The sequence below is a fragment of the Hemiscyllium ocellatum genome, chromosome 35 (genome assembly GCF_020745735.1).
Source record: "Hemiscyllium ocellatum isolate sHemOce1 chromosome 35, sHemOce1.pat.X.cur, whole genome shotgun sequence".
In the NCBI taxonomy this organism is placed as follows: domain Eukaryota; kingdom Metazoa; phylum Chordata; class Chondrichthyes; order Orectolobiformes; family Hemiscylliidae; genus Hemiscyllium; species Hemiscyllium ocellatum.
Genome location: NC_083435.1, coordinates 46,441,276 through 46,460,978, shown reverse-complemented (window position 1 = coordinate 46,460,978; position 19,703 = coordinate 46,441,276). Strand labels below are relative to the sequence as shown.

Below are 19,703 nucleotides of genomic sequence, written 5' to 3'. Positions count from 1 at the left end.
CTTGGATGCTGCCTGACCTGCTGCACTTTTCCAGCAACACATTTTCAGCTCTGATCTCCAGCATCTGCAGACCTCACTTTCTCCACACTCTCTGTGAGGCCTTTCACCCCCCCCTCACCCCCCGACCTGAAATGGGAGGGCCTAGAACAGAACACAATCCTCCAGCCAGAGACAAAACAAGATTTTATAAATTTTTAGCAGCACTTCCTGGTTTTTGTCATGTCGGAGCTGGTCTTGGACTAGGGTGGAGCTGTGGGTCAGAGCACAGACAGACAGAGACAGAGCAGGAGACTGGCAGCATCTGTCCAGCTCCAAGATCAACTCTTCCAAAAGTAGTGACTACAGACTGTTCTTCAACCTCGGAGAAGGCAGATAATGATGATGAGACTCATACTTCTCGCCCTCCTGTGTGGAGGGGCATCTCAGGTGGGTAATGGGCATAGAGGGGTCTCAGTGCCAGTCTGGGTATTGGAGCATTAACACTTGGTCAGTGGGTAATGGGGTCAGAGAGGGTCTCAGTGTCAGGTTGTGTACTGGGCATTAATCCTCAGTCAGTGGGTAATGGTCTCAATGAAGGTCTCAATGCCAGACTGGGCGTTGGGGCATTAACCCCAGGTCAGTGGGGTCAGAAAGGGCCTTAGTGCTGGAGTGGGGAAAGAAACAGACACTAAGGACTGGTTGGGGGTAAGTTGACACTGGGATCTGGGGCTGGTGAGAGAGACTGGGAGACTGTGTGGGTGACTGAGGGACAGAGTGATGAGGCTGGAGGGAGAGCGATGGTGTGTGGGTGAGGGGCTTAGAGTGATGAGACAGTAGAAAGAGAGTTGATGTTAGGGTCTGAGAATGAGTGTATTGAGGATGGAGAGAGGGTTCGTTCCATCCATCAGTCCCACCAATGTCCGATTAGATCAGAGCTGGTCTGTTGCTCATTCCCCAGCTTTGCTCAATCTCCTGGTTTGTTCAATATATCATTTCAGCCGCATGACACTGTAACCTTTTGCTATAAATTCTGTGTCTTCTGACCCTGCTACACAACTATCTGATGAAGGAGCAGCGCTCTGAAAGCTAGTGCTTCCAAATAAGTCTGTTGGACTATAACCTGGTGTTGTGTGATTTTAACAGTGTCCACCCCTGTCTTACACCGACTCCTCCACATTATAGAGAGGGAACAGCAGTCACAGACTGGTCACTGATCATTGCCCTGAAATACCAACTGCTTTTCTCTCCACACAGACAAACAAAGCTACGAGGGATTTCCAGCACTTTCAATTTAGATTCAGATTTCCAAAATCTGCAGTTGTTTTTGTAAAAGCCTATATCGTTCTGTATCAAAAACTGCAATTATTCCCCAGTAGCTACAGCTTTGTGAGGAGAATGTGTGAGAATCTGTTTCCTGGTTTCCCTCCTGAACACACGAGGTTTAATGTTCAGATTATGTCACTGGTTCTGTCTGCTCCCAGCAGGGGGAGCAGTTCCTCTGGATCTGAAACCTGTGTTGAAAGTTCCTCACAGGATTGTTATAAAGTCTAACATTGAGAAACCTGAGGAGATGTTCAGACAGGGTGGCTCAGTGGTTAGCACTAGTACCTCATAGTATTAGGGTCATGGGTTCAATTCTAGCCTTGTGCAACTGTCTGTGTGGGTTTTGCACATTTTCTCTGTGTCTGCGTAGGTTTCCTCCGGGTGCTCCGGTTTCCTCCCACAGTCCAAAGATGTGCGGGTTAGGTGAATTGGTTATGCTAAATTGCCATTAGTATTCAGGGATGTGTAGGTTAGGTGCATTGATCAGGGTAAATATAGGAGTAATACGGTAGGAGAATGTGTGTGAGTGAGTTACTCTCTGGAGGGTCGGTGTAGACTTGTTGGGCCGAAAGGCCTGTTTTCACACAATATGGGATTCTATTCTAAGTTCAAAGAGAGGAGTTGATTGAAGGGTCTGAAAGGTGGAAGGTGAGCTGGAGAGACGGAGTGGTTTAGGGAAGGAATTCCCCAGACTGGGCCTTTTATAGCTGAGGGTGCAGTAAGAGTGAGAGTTGTTGAGGTGGTCTCTGAGAGGGTTGTGGGTTTGCACGAAATGCTAGAGATTGGGGGGAAAGATCACAAAGAGATTTGAAAACAAGGATAAAAATATAAAATGGTGTTGTTTGACCAGGAGCCAGTGAAGGTCAATGAGCAGGGGATGGGAGATGGGGGAATGCGGGGTGGGGGTGCAGTTGGTGATTTAAGACTGGAGTTGGGGTGAAACGTGAGATTCCAGTCAGGAGGCCATCGGAATAGTTGCCTCCGGAATGAAGGTTTCAGTAGCAGGTGGAGGTGAGATGGGGTAAAGTTAAGTTGGAATTACATGCTCAGTTGTTCACTTCAGTTTTGGGAATATAGTATCATTCATATTTTAAACCCTTCCATTCATTCACCCCAATCTTCTCAATGAAAGGATCACAGGCCAAGTTAAAATAATTTCCCCTCCGAATTTAACCATTTAATTTTCAAGCACATTAAGGTGACTGTACGCTGCACTCCCTCCCAGGCCAGCACCTCCTCCCTGAGCTGCAGTGTGCAGAACTGAACACGGTTCTCCAGCTGTAGTCTGAACAGGGTCTGTACAGATGGAATATAACTCCATCCCGTTGTATGCTGTCCCTGGAGATAAATAACACCATTTCATCAGGACAGTGGTTCCCAACCTTTTCCTTATCGAGGCACATGTTACAAACAGTTCCCTGGCTCACCCACTGTCTGCAGCTGAATTGGTTGCTCATAACCATCCCACTTACTTGCCTTTATCCTGGTTATGGCCTGACAAGAGGGATTTGCTACATCATGCATACAGCAAGTTAAAGAAGGATCAAAAACGTTCACGTTTCAAACCCACCAGCACCATTGTGAGAGCAGCCAGATTTTCAAATTCAACTCAACTCAGTGATTTCTAATTATTCACAATTTGAAATCTGTTCCACATACCTCACTCACTTGAAAGGGTCTGAATTTCACAGGGAACATTTCATTTTTCTAATAATATTTTTTAAAGTATGATTTTTGTTACATAATTATATTCACTCACAGAATGTGGGTATCTCTGACTGAGCCTGCATTGCCCACAGGGCAGTGAAGAGTAAACCACGTTACTGTGGGTCTGGAGTCACATGTCGGGAGATCAGGAAGGTAGATTTCCTTCCCTGAAGGACATTAGTGAACCTGATGGGCTTTTCCTAATCATGGATTTGTGGTCATTGATACACACTTAATTCCAGACTCTACAGATGCACATTCCACCATCTGCTGGGCTGGGATTCGAACCTGTGTCCCCAGAACATTATGAAAGTCTCCAGACTAATATTCCAGTGATAAATGAATTGAATTGGATGAGTTTTATTGTCATATGTTCTCAATTCATTGAAAAGTTGAGAGGTCACCACTTAGAGCGCCATTTTAGGTACAAGGTACAGTTTATTCAGCTACACATTAGTTACAGTGTAACGATATCATCAGCAGAATACTATCTTACGGACAAAGGGTCGAGGGATGTTCGTTAGTTATGGAATAAAAAGAATGAAGAAGAAAAAGGTACATTACAGCGATACAAAGTATAACTACAGGTCAGAAAAACAAGCAGGCAAGTTATAATGCAAACATGACTGTCTCTGAGGGATCACTGCAGCTGACCAGCGCCTGGGGGGGGGGTCTCCACATGGTCTGACCCGAAGCTGTTCACAGGATTCACACCGGGCCACTGATCGCTGGGGTCCCTGCTTCACACAGCGTGTCTGCGGGCTCAGTATGGGGGCCTATTTACAAGGGGCTCAGTGTCAGGGTCTATTTACAGGGAAATCTGTGTTTTAGGGATTATTTACAGTGGGCTATGTTTTTTAGGGTTTAACAAAAGGGGTTTCTGTGTTTTAGGGTTTATTCACAGGGATGCCAATGTTTTAGGATTTATTTACAGGGGGCTCTGTGTTTTAGGGTTTATTTACGGGGGCCTGTGTTTTTGGGTGTATTGACAGGGGGCTCTGTGTTTTAGGGTTTATTTACAGGGGCTCTGTGTTTTAGGGTTTATTTACAGGGGCCCTGTGTTTTAGGGTTTATTTACAGGGGGCCCTGTGTTTTAGGGTTTATTTACAGGGGGCCCTGTGTTTTAGGGTTTATTTACAGGGGGCCCTGTGTTTTAGGGTTTATTTACAGGGGCCCTGTGTTTTACGGTTTATTTACAGGGGGCCCTGTGTTTTAGGGTTTATTTACAGGGGGCCCTGTGTTTTAGGGTTTATTTACATGAGGCCCTGTGTTTTAGGGATTATTTACAGGGGGCCCTGTGTTTTAGGGTTTATTTACATGGGGCCCTGTGTTTTAGGGTTTATTTACAGGGGGCCCTGTGTTTTAGGGTTTATTTACAGGGGGCCCTGTGTTTTAGGGTTTATTTACAGGGGGCCCTGTGTTTTAGGGTTTATTTACATGGGGCCCTGTGTTTTAGGGTTTATTTCCGGGGGCCCTGTGTTTTAGGGTTTATTTACTTGGGGCTCTGTGTTTTAGGGTTTATTTTGAAGGAGCTCTGTTTTTTTGGGATGTATTTATGGGTTTATTGAATCTCAGGCCGAGCCTGGAGAGGATGACCTGTGCCTGTGTTTTCTTTCAGTGCGTCACTCTCTGCGATACCTGCACACTGCCGTCAGTTCCTTGTCGGAATTCCCTGAGTACACTGATGTGGGTTATGTGGATGATCAGCAGTTTGTTTACTATGACAGTAAGATCCAGCAGTACACCCCGCGGCAGCGCTGGATCATGGAGAATGTGGGATCGGATTACTGGGATCAGAACACACAGAAACTGCGCGGCTGGCAGTCGTCGGGAAAGGTCGCTATCCAGACGCTAATGGAGAGGACCAACCAGAGTGGGGGTAAGTGACCAGGGAATCACCCCCTGCAGAGGGAAGGGATGATCCTTTGGGGGTGGGGACTGTGATTGGCTGTCTGTGTGAGATCCCTCCCTGTGATTGGCTCTGTGTGTGAGAGATCCCCCCCCCCCCCGTGATTGGTTCTCCGTGTGAGATCCCTCCCTGTGATTGGCTCTGTGTGTGTGAGATCCCTCCTGTGATTGGTTCTCGGTGTGAGATCCTTCCCTGTGATTGGCTCTGTGTGTGTGAGATCCCTCCCTGTGATTGGTTCGCTGTGTGAGATCCCTCCCTGTGATTGACTCTGTCTGCGTGATCCCTCTTTGTGATTGGTTCTCAATGTGGATCCCTCTGTGTAATTGGCGGTCCCTGTCTGTGTGAGATCCCTCCCTGTGATTGGCTCTGTGTGTGTGATCCCTCCCTGTGATTGGCTCTCTCTGTGTGTGATCCCTCTCTGTGATTGGCTCTCTCTCTCTGTGAGATCCGTCCCTGAGATTGGCTGTGTGTGTGAGATCCCTCCCTGTGATTGGCTCTCTCTGTTTGTGATCCCTCTCTGTGATTGGCTCTCTCTGTGTGAGATCCGTCCCTGAGATTGGCTGTGTGTGTGATCCTTCCCTGTGATTGGCTCGCTCTGTGTGTTATCCCTCCCTGTGATTGTCTCTCTCTCTCTCTCTCCGTGATCCACAGGGATTCACACCTACCAGCTGGTATACGGCTGTGAGCTCCAGGATAATGTCCCCATCAGTGGGTTTCATCAGCACGGCTGGGACGGACGGGATTTCATCAGCTTCGACAAGGACAGGATGGTGTGGGTGACCCCTGTCAGCTGGGGGGAGAGCACCAAAAATAAATGGGACGAGGACTCGGGATTAAACAAACAGAAGAAAGGTTACCTGGAACAGGAGTGTATTGAGTGGCTGAAAAAATACCTTCAGTATGGAGCGAAAGAACTGAAACCAGGTAATCGGACAGAAAGAGAGAGAGGTCGAGGGGGAGGAGGAAGGGACGGGGTGGGTGAGGAGGGAAGGTGAGTGGGGGGTGAGGGGTTGAGAGTCTCTGTGTCCCTGTCTAACCACTCTCTCTCTCTCTCTCTCTCCTAGTGAAACCCTCTGTAACCCTGACCCCTGTGAGGGAGAATAAAGATCTCTCCTGTATCACCACTGGCTTCTACCCTCAGGCCATTGAGGTGAATCTGTTCCGGGATGGAGCGAAGATTAATGAATTACAATCGACTGGAATCCGACCCAATCACGATGGATCCTACCAGATCCGCAAACGGATGGAGTTTGACCCAAATTCCCAGGCCAAGTATTCCTGCGAGGTGGAACACAGCGGATTGGGGCAGAAGCTGGTGGTGTTTTATGGTACGGGTCATCCTCAGTGTGTCAGGGACCAGTCCCTCTCCCCCCAGGAGGGGGAACAGTGCTGAGCACAGGGTGGGGATCCAGTCCCTCTCTCCCCAGGACAGGGATCAGTGCTGAGCACAGGGTGGGGATCCAGTCCCTCTCTCCCCAGGACAGGGATCAGTGCTGAGCACAGGGTGGGGATCCAGTCCCTCTCTCCCCAGGACAGGGATCAGTGCTGAGCACAGGGTGGGGATCTAGTCCCTCTCTCCCCAGGACAGGGATCAGTGCTGAGCACAGGGTGGGGATCCAGTCCCTCTCTCCCCAGGACAGGGATCAGTGCTGAGCACAGGGTGGGGATCCAGTCCCTCTCTCCCCAGGAGGGGGATCTGTGCTGAAATCATATCCAGATGAAGGACTTTTGCCTGAAACACCGATTTTCCTGACCCTCAGATGCTACTTGTCCTGCTGTGCTTTTCCAGCCCCACTCTGATTTTGACTGAATTCAGAGCGTACCAGGCGGGTGGGTTCGACATCAGAGGACCTGTTGGTCATGTCTTATCCCAGGGACACCAACTGTTGTCTAGTTCCTTGTTAGACAATTCTGACCCGAATGTTATGAATGAATTTGTCCAGGTTTCTAACTGATGAACACAAGCAGGTCCCAATGCAGAACAGTCCCAACTTGATTCAGAAACAGGTTACAATAATCTTCAATATGAAATATCCTCTCTCATCCTTTAGGCCCCTTAAGCCTTACAACTCTTCGCGAGTCTCTTGTAGATTTACACAGTGGCTGTCGTTCTGTCTCTGGGTCTGTGGAGCTACTCTCTCACTCACTCTCTCCTCACTCACTCTCTCCTCACTCACTCTCTTCTCTCTTTCTCTCTCTCTCTCACTCACTCACTCACTCACACTCTCTCTCACTCTGGATGGTTCCTGAGTCCCTGCCTCTTGCTATGATGGTCTGTCCGAAGGCCTCAGATGATTTGAGAGAGAGGACTGGAGGTGAACCCTGGTTTTATACCTTTTAGATAGTTTTCTGGAATGTTCTATAGTTCTGGTCAATCAGGGAGACACCCTTCACAGTTTGAAACTGTCAGCCATTTGGATGGCTTGTTACTGATGGTGTCTTTGTGTAACTGGACTCTGTACCTTTCTGTCTGGGCCCTCTGTTTGGGGCTTAAATTGTTTGGGACAAGTCTTCCAGGAAAACGTTTACCTTTTACGTTACCCTGATGTCATTAGCACCAGGTCACTGTGTCTGCACTGTGCCTGGTGTGTGGCTTTGGGATTTTAAGGCTTTTCTTGGCCTATGTACCCAGCATCCCTTGGTGTTTGGCCAAGTTAACAATCTGTCTGTGTGTCAGCAGCCAGGGGGCTGCGGGTGTGTCCCTGCCCAGTGTATGCTCTGTTGGATGGCTGATGTCTGACTGTCTCTTGTTGGATAATTCTCTTCCAGAACCAAAGAGTAGCTCCAAGCTGCCGGTTAAAATCGGTCTTGTCGTTGCTCTCCTGCTAATTGTTGCTGTCATCGCTGGGGGTGTCTGGTACAAGAAGAAAGGTAGGAGTCTGGGTGTGAATGGGCAGGTACATGCTGTGGGAAGGGGGTCTGGGTGAGAATGGGCAGGTACATGCTGTGGGAAGGGGGTCTGGGTGTGAATGGGGAGGTACATGCTGTGGGAAGGGGGTCTGGGTGAGAATGGGGAGGTACATGCTGTGGGAAGGGGGTCTGGGTGTGAATGGGGAGGTACATGCTGTGGGAAGGGGGTCTGGGTGTGAATGGGGTGGTACATGCTGTGGGAAGGGGTTCTGGGTGTGAATGGGGAGGTACATGCTGTGGGAAGGGGGTCTGGGTGAGAATGGGGAGGTACATGCTGTGGGAAGGGGGTCTGGGTGTGAATGGGGTGGTACATGCTGTGGGAAGGGGTTCTGGGTGTGAATGGGGAGGTACATGCTGTGGGAAGGGGGTCTGGGTGAGAATGGGCAGGTACGTGCTGTGGGAAGGAGGTCTGGGTGAGAATGGGGAGGTACATGCTGTGGGAAGGGGGTCTGGGTGAGAATGGGGAGGGACATGCTGTGGGAAGGGGGTCTGGGTGTGAATGGGGAGGTACATGCTGTGGGAAGGGGGTCTGGGTGAGAATGAGGAGGGACATGCTGTGGGAAGGGACCCTGGGTGTGAATGGAGAGGTACATGCTGTGGGAAGGGAGTCTGGGTGTGAATGGGGTGGTACATGCTGTGGGAAGGGGGTCTGGGTGTGAATGGGGAGGTACATGCTGTGGGAAGGGACCCTGGGTGTGAATGGGGAAGTACATGCTGTGGGAAGGGGGTCTGGGTGAGAATGGGCAGGTACGTGCTGTGGGAAGGAGGTCTGGGTGAGAATGGGGAGGTACATGCTGTGGGAAGGGGGTCTGGGTGAGAATGGGGAGGGACATGCTGTGGGAAGGGAGTCTGGGTGTGAATGGGGAGGTACATGCTGTGGGAAGGGACCCTGGGTGTGAATGGGGAGGTACATGCTGTGGGAAGGGGGTCTGGGTGAGAATGGGGAGGGACATGCTGTGGGAAGAGATCCTGTGTGCTGAAGTGTGGGGAGAGACTGGGGAATTGTGTTGGGGAATGAAGAGGATGAGGTAAGTAGGAATGGGCTGGTCCTGTGGGTGGGAGATGTCAATGCCCGCATCTGATGATTTGTCGGTCCCTTGGTTCTGCAATCGGCCTATTATCCAAGCACAAGATTTTCTTCCCAAATTTATATTGATTTATGTTTTCTTTAACTACATGAGTATATCCTTGGGACCTATAAATGTTACCTTATATTTCTGTTAGTCCAAGTTATTCAGTCCTTACAAAATGTTCCCTAGGTAATGTGCCTTTAATGAACAAAATTCACAAATTCTCAGTAATTTCTTTCATGACCAACTCATCTCCGGGTCAGTGTCCCGTCAGCATTCCATTTTGGAATCCGAACCAACTTTTGGATAATCTCTGTTTACCACACCGTTACCATATATCGTGATATTTCTTGACATCAGCTTGTACAAAGGGGTGTAACTACAAATTAAGGGGTGATAGATTTAAGACAAATGTCAGAGGCAGGTTCTTTACTCAGAGAGTGGTAAGGGCGTGGAATGTCCTGCCTGCCAATGTTGTTAGCCCCGCCACATTAGGGAGATTTAACAATCCTTGGATAAGCACATGGATGATGATTGGATAGTGTAGGGGGACGAGCTGAGAATAGTTCACAGGTCGGCACAACATCGAGGGCCGAAGGGCCTGTTCTGCGCTGTGTTGTTCTATGGTCTATGTTGTCTCATCACACAATAAGATCAAATCTGTTCATCATGGAGTCAGTGTCCCATCAGTATTCTGTTTCGGAATCTGAACTACGGACCGGTGTCCCGTTGGACTTCCGTTTTGGAAGCCGAACCACCTTTTTGTGTCTCAAGTTAGACGCCACGTATAATTCAAAACTTACAATCTTTCAGGCCTTCTTTTCTTCAACATTCCCCTCAACGAAGTCTCCAATTGACGTACAACTCTAAAACCAGTATTCAATGTCAAAACTTCTTAAAATGTAAATTTCTGTGACCGATACTTTGCCAGGTTGGATCAGGACCAAAGTCAGCGAGGGGTCGAGGCCACCCGAAACAAGAGAGAGGAAAAGCAAATGGAGGAGGGAATACTCATGTCTGAGTGGCCCATTCCTCAACAACTAATCGTGAAGGACTCAAGGCACTTACACTGCAGCTGATGGTCTGTCCATAGTGAGTTGAGTCAACGGCACCATGACTCTTTGTCTAACATGCCAACAATCTGTGGGCAGCACAGTGGTTAGCACTGCTGCCTCACAGCGCCAGAGATCTGGGTTCAATTCCCGACTCAGGCGACTGACTGTGTGGAGTTTGCACATTCTCCCTGTGTCTGTGTGGGTTTCCTCCGGGTGCTCCGGTTTCCTCCCATAGCAGGAGAAAGTGAGGACTGCAGATGCTGGAGATCAGAGTTGAAAATGTGTTGCTGGAAAAGCGCAAAAGAATCATTCCTGAAGAAGGATTTATGCCCAAAATGTCGACTCTCCTGCTCCTTGGATGCTGCCTGACCTGCTGCGCTTTTCCAGCAACACATTTTCAACTCTTTCCTCCCATAGTCCAAAGATGTGCAGGTCAGGTGAATTGGTCATGCTAAATTGCCCGTAGTGTTAGATAAGGGGTAAATGTAGGGGAATGGGTGGGTTGCACTTCGGCAGGTCAGTGTGGGCTTGTTGGACCGAAGGGCCTGTTTCCACATTGTAAGTAATCTAATCGTTTATTGTGTGTTACAGTGCTGGGTTGGCAGATTCTGATTCACCCAGAAGTATGAAAACTTCTTGGCAATCAAAAGAATCCAACAACCTTACAGAGTCTGCATAAGGTTTATATACATTCTTCATTATCAGACATGGAGCATGTTCACATAGTCACAACCAATCACTACATGATATCACTTCATGGGTAGTTGGTTGAACCAATGATATTGATTAAGTCATAATGCTTTATGTCACCTTTACAAAGATGCGCAGCTTGCAAAATGTGGTTTAGTATTTCCTCTAGGAGGACTCGCAGTTTGCAAAGGGTGGTTAGATGTTTTTGTGTACCTTTAGACACTAGCTGCAGATAGTCACGTAGGTGCAGGGAACCATTTTGTCTCGAACTGCAATTTAGAATTAATCGTAATGTCTGTTTTTTATTGGAATTACATCAGTCTGTGGTTTCCTATTTCTGTCTAGTTCAATGCAATCTAATTTAACAATGCAGAAGCCATTTTTTGCAGCTCCTTTATCCATTTTGTCCTACCTCCCAGAGGCCCATATCCTCACATCCAGTGGGAGGAGAGCGGGGAGTGTGATACTTGGGAACTTCCAGTTAAGGGAGAATTTGAGGATGTGAAATCTGGAATGTGACAGTGTAGTGTCAGAGCAGGAGGACAGATTGGAGACTGTGGAGCTTTGTTCACAAAGACACAGGGAGTGTCGGGAATAAATAGGACCGATACACTAATTACTGTGGAGGATAGGAGACGGTGGGCAGGGCTGCTCCATCAACTAGACCCTGAGTTACATCGACTCAACAATGAGGGCAGCAGCAAAATGCTGGTGAGGGCGGTGTAGCCATGGTGATTGATTAATAGAGTCATGAGAGAGAATAGTTTCAAGGTGAACGGACAGTGGATATTTGAGGGGTGGAATGAAGAAATGAAGAAGGATTTCAGCCCGTAGGAAGGAGGGGTTGTGGATCAGTCCCAATCTGATGGGATATTGGACAGGCCCAAGGGGAGGGGTAGGGGTTGGGGAGCAGGGTTGGGGGTTGGGTGGGAGCAGTGGTGGAGGGGTTAGGGGGCTAGGGGTGGGGGGTTGAGTGGAGGTGGTGGTGGAGGGGGTTCGGGGCAGGGGTGGGGGCAGTGGTCGAGGGGGAAGGGTCAGGCGTGGGGGTTGGGTGGGAGCGGTGGTGAAGTGGATAGGGGACAGAGGTGGGGTTGGGTGAGGGCGGTGATGGAGGGGATGGGGGCAGGGGTGGGAGTTGGGTAGGGGTGGTGGTGGAGAGGTGGGGGTGGGGGTTGGGTGTGGGTTGGGTGGGGGTGGTGGTAGAGAGGTGGGAGTGGAGATTAGGTGGGAGCGGTGGTGGAGAGGGTTGGGGGGGGGGACAGTGTTGCTATCTGGTCCTCTCTCACCCCTCGGTGCTGAGCTCTCTGTAGGAGCTGCTCCCGGGGGAGATGGGAGGTAACAGTCTCTCCCTCCCAGATCTTTCACCCTGACTGTGGGGGTGTGGTCACTAACTGAGCTTTCCTTATTTTTCCAGCAGGCCAGAATACTGGCTATAACCCAGTGAAGAGTAAGTTTACCCCAATTACTGTCTCTCCATTGAATCATGCAGCAGGCAACATTGTTCATTCTGTGTGTCTGTCTGTCTGTCTGTCCGTGACTGTATCGCTCTGTCTGTGTGTGCGCGCACGCGCGTGTGTGCGTGTGTGTGTGTATACTGAGCACTGCATTAGACAGTCTTCATTTCTGACTGACATCTCCTGTTGTGTCCATGAATATGTCAGGCTGCATCAACCCATTCCCCCTTTTCTTGAAGAGTCCATGTCAACCCCCTCCCAATGTATATCAGTCTGTGTCACCCCCACTCCCACACCCTCCCCGTGTTGACCTGTGTCCCCCCAACCCCTCCACATGTTTCCTGCCTGTGTCACCCCCACCCCCTCCCCGTGTGTACCAGTCTGTGTCAACCCCACCCCCTCCTGGTCTGTACCTGTCTGGATCCCCCCCACACACACACCCCCACCCCCTCCCCGTGTGTACCTGTCTGTATCCCCCCACACACACACACACACCCACTCCCTCCGTGTGTGTACCAGTCTGTGTCACCCCCACCCCCTCCCGGTCTGTACCTGTCTGTATCCCCCCCCACACACACACCCCCACCCCCTCCCCGTGTGTACCTGTCTGTATCCCCCCACACACACACACACACCCACTCCCTCCGTGTGTGTACCAGTCTGTGTCACCCCCACCCCCTCCCGGTCTGTACCTGTCTGTATCCCCCCACACACACACACACCCACCCCCTCCCCGTGTGTACCTGTCTGTGTCACCCCCACACCCACCCTGTGAGTATCTGTCTGTGTCCCCCCACCTCCTCCCCATGTGTACCTATCTGTGTCACCCCCACCCCTACCCGTGTTCCTGTCTGTGCCCCCCACACTCACCCCCTCCCCATGTGTACCTGTCTGTGCCCCCCCACCCCCTCCCCGTGTGTACCTGTCTGTGTCACCCCCACCCCCACACCCTCCCCGTGTGGACCTGCCTCTGTCACCCCCACCCCCACCCCTCCCCATGTGTGTACCTGTCTGTGTCACCCCCACCCCCACACCCTCCCCGTGTGTACCTGTCTGTGTCCTCCGCACCACAACCCTCCCCGTGTGTTACTGTCTCTGTCCCCTGGTGGTAAATAATATTTTAAAATGTGTTTTTTTGCGCTAACAGCTTCTTATCAAAGGGAATCTTCCTCAAGCTCCTCTGCCACTGACTAGAGGTAGGAATCTTTCTGGGAGTAGATGCTGCTGGTGTGTTCCCCCTGGGAGGGGAGGGGAGGCGGGTGACACTGTGTGTGGTTACTGTGACCAGGGTCTGCTTCTCCCACTCACTGACCGGTGGGTCAAAGAGCAACTCCCACAATTCCCCACTGAGCTTCGAGACTGCCCTCCTGGAGGTGCTGACCCTGGGGATATTGTGGGTTGTGGTGGAGAGCTGGGTGTGTCTGGCAGGGAAGCAGGCCTTGTAGCATCTCACCCAGGATGTCACTCTCCTTAACGTCCCTGGGGTTTCCTGTTGGCATCCCCAGGAGCCAGTCTGACTGGGACGTGGAGAGGGAGGGATCTGCTGGGATTGGGCTGGAGTTAGAGGGAAGTTTCTGCTGGGATAGGACAGGTGTTAGGGGGAGGGCTCTGCTGGAATTGGGCTGGTGTTGGGGAGAGGGCTGTGCTTGGATCGGGCTGGTGTTGGGGGAGGGTTCTGCTGGGATCGGGCTGGTGTTGAGGGAGGTCTGTGTTGTGGCTGGGCAGGTGTTGGGTGAGGGTTGTGCTGGGGTTGAGCTGGGGTTGGGGGAGGGCTGTGCTGGGATTGGGCTGGTGTTGAGGGAGGGCCGTGCTGGGGCTGAGCAGGTCTTGGGGGAGGGTTGTGCTGCAGTTGGGCTGGTGTTGGGGGAGGATTGTGCTGGGGTTGTGTTGTGTTGGGGGAGGGCCATGCGGGGATGAGGTTAGTATTGGGGGAGGCTGTGCTGGGATTGGGCTGGTGTTGTGGGAAGGCCGTGCTGGGATTGGGCTGGTGTGGGGAGAGGGATGTGCTGGGAACGGGCTGGTGTTAGGGGGAGGGCCATGCTGGGGCTGGGCTGTGCTGAGGGAGGGCCGTGTTGGGATTGGGCTGGCATTGGGGGAGGGCTGTGCTGGTATTGGGCTGGTGTGGGAGGGCCATGCTGGTGCTGGGCTGGTGTTGGGGGAGGGCCGTGCTGGGATAGGGCTGGTGTTGGGGGAGGGTTGTGCTGGAATTGGGCTAGTGTTGGGTGGACGGCCAGGCTAGGATTGGGCAGGTGTTGGGGAGAGGTGTGCTGAGATTGGGCTGGTGTGGGAGGGCTGTGCTGGGGCTGGGCTGGTGTGGGGAGGGCCGTACTGGGGCTGGGCTGGTCTTGGGGGAGGGTTGTGCTGGGATAGGCCTGGTGGGTCTCATGTCAGCGGTAGGAGAAGTGGAGACAATTCTGAAGGGGTGAATTAATACCCAGTTGGAAAGGCCTGGGTTAAATAGGAAATAGTCAGCCCAGCTTTGTCAGGAGGAGGTCATGCTGAATAAATGACTTAGACTGCGATCACGTGTGGATGAGTGAAGCTCAGTTGATGGAGTTGACATGGATTTTAGTGAAGCTTTTGACAACGTGCCCCTTGGGAGACTGACTGAGATGGAGTTCAGGGAGACTGACTGAGATGGAATTCAGGGAATCTGAGTGAGATGGAGTTCAGGGAGACTGGGTGAGATGGAATTCAGGGAGATGGACTGAGATGGATCAGAAACTGGCTCAGTAAGAGGACACAGTGGATAGTGGTGGAAGGCTGGTTGAGTAACTGGAGTGCAGTGTGCAGTGGGGTACCACTGGGATCAGTACTGGGACCCTTCATGTTTGTTATTACCATAAATGATCACGCTGAAAATGTGGGGAGAATGTTAAACAAACTTGCAGATGGCCCCAGGATTGTTTGGGTGGTTAATAGGGAGGAAGATGGCTGACAATAGAGATAGGTTGGTCACATGGTCAGGCCAGTGGCAGGTGGTATTGAACCCTGATCTGTTCGAGGTGATGCACTTTGGAAAATGAAACAAGATCAGGGAATATTTAATGAATGGCAGGACCCTGGGTAACTTCGGGAACAGAGAGATCATGGGCTAAGTTGGCACAACACGTGAATGGGATGGTGAAGGTGGCACATTAGAAACTTACTTTCATCAGAGAGTCTCAGAGCAAGCAGGTCATGGTGGAGATGGGCAGAGGATTGGGTAGGTCACAGCTGGAGGGCTGTGTGCAGGTCTGGGCACCTCCCTACAGGAAGGATGTGAGAGCATCAGAGCGGGTACACAGGATGGTGCCAGGGCTGGAGAAATTGAGCTACAAGGAGAGACTGGATCGGTCTGGACTGTTTCCTTTACTACAGAGAAGACGGGGGTGGGTGGGGGAGATGTCACTGAGCTGGTTTATGAGGGAGGGGGGTGGGGGGAGATGTCACTGAGCTGGATTATGAGGGGAGTGGGGGGAGATGTCACTGAGCTGGATTATGAGGGGAGTGGGGGGAGATGTCACTGAGCTGGATTATGAGGGGGGTGGAGGGGAGATGTCACTGAGCTGGATTATGGGGGGGTGGGGGGAGATGTCACTGAGCTGGTTTATGGGGGGGTGGGGGGAGATGTCACTGAGCTGGATTATGAGGGGGGTGGAGGGGAGATGTCACTGAGCTGGATTATGAGGGGAGTGGGGGGAGATGTCACTGAGCTGGATTATGAGGGGGGTGGAGGGGAGATGTCACTGAGCTGGATTATGGGGGGGTGGGGGGAGATGTCACTGAGCTGGATTATGGGGGGGGTGGGGGGAGATGTCACTGAGCTGGATGATGAAGTGGGGTGGGGGGAGATGTCAGTGAGCTGGATTATGAGGGAGGGGGATGGGGGGAGATGCCCCTGAGCTGGATTATGAAGGAGGGAGATGGGAGATGCCACTGAGCTGGATGATGAAGTGGGGGTGGGGGGAGATGAACAGGGAGCAGCTGTTCCACTTGGTCAAGGGGTCAATCAGGAGAGGGCATCGTTTTAGGGGAAGGGGCAGCAGATTCCGAGGGGATTTGGGGGAAGAAACCGTTTCACTCAGTGGGTGGTGGGAATCTGGAAGGAATTGCCTGGGAAGGTCATGGAATCTAGAAAACTTTAAATATTTAAAAGCCCTTCAAATATCAAACATTTAAGGATATGGGACAAATGCAGGAAATTGGGATTAGTGCAGCTTTAATGGAGGGGAGGGTCTGATAGGTTTGTTGGTGTGAGTCGGGGGGAGTGTGGGGTGATGTCTGCTGGAGTTTGGGGGGAGTCGCGGGGGGAGTGTGGGGTGGTGTCTGCTGGAGTTTGTTGTCTCTGGGAGGGCTCTGCTGGGTTTTCTCTGTCTCTTACCCGTAGCCTCACCCTGTAACCATCTCCTTTATTTCTCCTCCATAGTGGACTCTCGTGTCCCACAGATATTCCTGGGAGTTCAGACAACACGTTGGCAACAGGATTTTTTTGCTGAATTGGGGGGAAGGGAGCGGTGGGTTTCTGTCACGTTACCAGTTCTCTGTCTTGTAAAAGGGTGTGGGGGAACCTTGATTCTAAATGGTTGCTCCTAATGATTGAAGCTTTGATTTGCACTGACCTTTGTACTGACTGGGGGGAAGCAGCTGAACTCCATCGCCAGAACATAACAACACGACGGTTGGAGGAAGAGTGCCTCATCTTCCTCCAAGGAACCCTCCAACCACAAGGGATGAACTCAGATTTCTCCAGTTTCCTCATTTCCCCTCCCCCCACCTTGTCTCAGTCGAATCCCTCGAACTCAGCACCGCCCTCCCAACCTGTAATCTTCTTCCTGACCTCTCCGCCCCCACCCCACTCCGGCCCATCACCCTCACCTTGTCCTCCTTCCACCTATTGCATTTCCAACGCCCCTCCCCCAAGTCCCTCCTCCCTACCTTTTATCTTAGCCTGCTGGACACACATTCCTCATTCCTGAAGAAGGGCGTATGCCCGAAACGTCGAATCCCCTGCTCCTTGGATGTTGCCTGACCTGCTGCGCTTTTCCAGCAACCCATTTTCAACTTCAGTCTGAGGCTTGTTTTCAATGTTGTATTTTAACGGGTGAAGCCCCCTCATTGTGACTGGGCTGAAGGGAAGGAACTCTGTGGGAGAATCACTCTCAGCTCCAGCTCACTCCCTCACTCACTCACTCCCTCCCTCACGGTCTGGCTGCTGTGTCAGATACATTCCCTGGTGCTGGACGTTCACACCCACTCAGTCCAACTGGCCCCTGACAGACTCTGGGGTCCGCAGGGACTGTCCCTCCCACCGGACAGTCCCTCCCACAACCAGTCCCCAGAGAGGGGAAGCTTTGTTAAAGTTTGCAAACACAATTCTGTCTCTGTAATTTTACAGTTTCTCGATTTGCCAATAAATGAGGTTTGGGGACTCCACGCTGTGTCTCTGTTAGTGTTGTACCTCAGGGTGAGGAGAGTTACAATCGGTAACAAGGTATTTCCCAGATTTCCAATCGCTGTGTCTCTGCTTCCCACAGGTTGGCTGTGAACTTTAACCTTTAGTTTGATGTAGCTCCAGCCTTTATCCCGCCGATATTCCCGTGTGCCAGGGACTGATTTCTTCCCGATGTTCATTTTCCAACATACCACATTCTGCCGAGATCAGCCTTAACTCTGAGCAGAATTGGGGCAACACACACACACACACACACACACACACACACACACACACAGACAAACACACACACGCACACACACACAGACACACACGCACACGCACACACACACAGACACACACATACTACACACGCACACACACAAACACACGGACACACATACTACACACACACAAACACACACGCACACACACACATACTACACACACGCACATGCACACACACAGACACACACATACTACACACGCACACACACACAAACACACACAGACACACATACTACACACACACACACACTACACACACAAACACGCACACACTACACACACAAACAAACACGCACACACACTACACACACACGCACACATACTACACACACAAACACACTCACACACAAACATACTACATACGCACAAACAACACACACACACATACACACACACAGTGTAAGCGAGAGAGAGAGGGTAGTGTGTGTGTGTGTGAGAGAGAGTGAGAGAGAGAGAGGGCAGTGTGTGTGAGAGTTAGAGAGGGCAGTGAGTATGTGAGAGTGAAAGAGAGGACAACAAGTGTGTTTGTGAGAGAAATAGAGGGGTGTGTGCGTGACAGAGAGAGGACACTCTGTGTGTGTGTGAGAGAGAGAGAGAGAGGGCAGTGTGTGTGTGTGACAGAGAGAGGACACTCTGTGTGTGTGTGTGTCTGTGTGTGTGAGAGAGAGAGAGAGAGAGAGAGGGTGCAGTGTGTGTGTGACAGAGAGAGGGCAATGTGTGTCTGTGTGTGTGAGAGAGAGAGGGCAGTGTGTCTATGAGAGAGAGGGCACTGTGTGTGTGTGTGTCTGTGTGTGTGTCTGTGTGTGTGAGAGAGAGAGAGAGAGGGTGCAGTGTGGTGTGACAGAGAGAGGGCAATGTGTGTCTGTGTGTGTGAGAGAGAGAGGGCAGTGTGTCTATGAGAGAGAGGGCAGTGTGTGTGTGTGAGAGAGAGAGAGAGGGCAGTGTGTGTGTGTGACAGAGAGAGGACACTCTGTGTGTGTGTGTGTCTGTGTGTGTGAGAGAGAGAGAGAGAGAGGGTGCAGTGTGTGTGTGACAGAGAGAGGGCAATGTGTGTCTGTGTGTGTGAGAGAGAGAGGGCAGTGTGTCTATGAGAGAGAGGGCACTGTGTGTGTGTGTGTCTGTGTGTGTGTCTGTGTGTGTGAGAGAGAGAGAGAGAGGGTGCAGTGTGGTGTGACAGAGAGAGGGCAATGTGTGTCTGTGTGTGTGAGAGAGAGAGGGCAGTGTGTATATGAGAGAGAGGGCAGTGTGTGTGTGTGTGAGAGAGAGAGAGGGAGAGGGTAGTGTGTGTGTGTGTATATGTGAGAGAGAGTGCAGTGTGTGAGAGAGAGTTAGAGAGGGCAGTGTGTGAGTGAGAGAGAGGGCAGTGTGTGTGTGTATGTGTGTGTATGTGTGTGTGAGAGAGAGTGCAGTGTGTGTGAGAGAGTTAGAGAGGGCAGTGTGTGTGTGAGAGTGAGAGAGAGGGCAGTGTGTGTGTGTGTGTGTGAGAGAGAGAGTGCAGAGTGTGAGAGAGAGATTTAGAGACGGCAGTGTGTGTCTGAGAGAGAGTGAATGAGTGGACAACGTGTGTGTGTGTGTGACAGAAAGATAGAGGGCTGTGTGTGTGTGACAGACAGAGGGCACTGTGTGTGTGTGTCTGTGTGAGAGAGTGAGAGCAGTGTGTGTGTGTGTGTGTGAGAGAGAGAGAGAGGGCAGTGTGTGTGTGTGAGAGAGAGAGCAGAGTGTGGGAGAGAGATAGGGAGGGCAGTGTGAGAGTGAGAGAGAGGGCAGTGTGTGTGCGTGAGAGAGTGAGAGCGAGAGAGAGCAGTGTGTGTGTGTGTGTGTGTGTGAGAGAGAGAGAGGGCAGTGTGTGTGTGAGAGGGAGAGAGGGCAGTGTGAGTGTGTAAGAGAGAGAGGGCAGAGTGTGAG

At 51.3% G+C, this 19,703-nt stretch overlaps 1 protein-coding gene across 1 annotated transcript; it reads left to right on the top strand.

Moving 5' to 3' along the window:
- Window positions 1–273: 273 nt before the first annotated feature.
- On the top strand, window positions 274–13,291 carry LOC132832660 (class I histocompatibility antigen, F10 alpha chain-like). Its single transcript, XM_060850739.1, has 7 exons — window positions 274–430; window positions 4,628–4,888; window positions 5,570–5,842; window positions 5,983–6,246; window positions 7,688–7,789; window positions 12,058–12,090; window positions 13,245–13,291. The coding sequence occupies exons 1-7, from the start codon at window positions 376–378 to the stop codon at window positions 13,289–13,291; spliced, it is 1,035 nt and encodes a 344-aa protein (XP_060706722.1). The 5' UTR covers window positions 274–375.
- Window positions 13,292–19,703: the final 6,412 nt, after the last annotated feature.

Excerpts from the sequence above, each read along its gene's own strand:
- LOC132832660 (XM_060850739.1), top strand. The coding sequence starts at position 376 with ATGATGATGAGACTCATACTTCTCGCCCTCCTGTGTGGAGGGGCATCT. Across the intron at positions 431-4,627 it reads TGGAGGGGCATCTCAGGTGG|TGCGTCACTCTCTGCGATAC; the intron begins GTAATGGGCATA and ends GTTTTCTTTCAG. Across the intron at positions 12,091-13,244 it reads TGGCTATAACCCAGTGAAGA|CTTCTTATCAAAGGGAATCT; the intron begins GTAAGTTTACCC and ends TTGCGCTAACAG.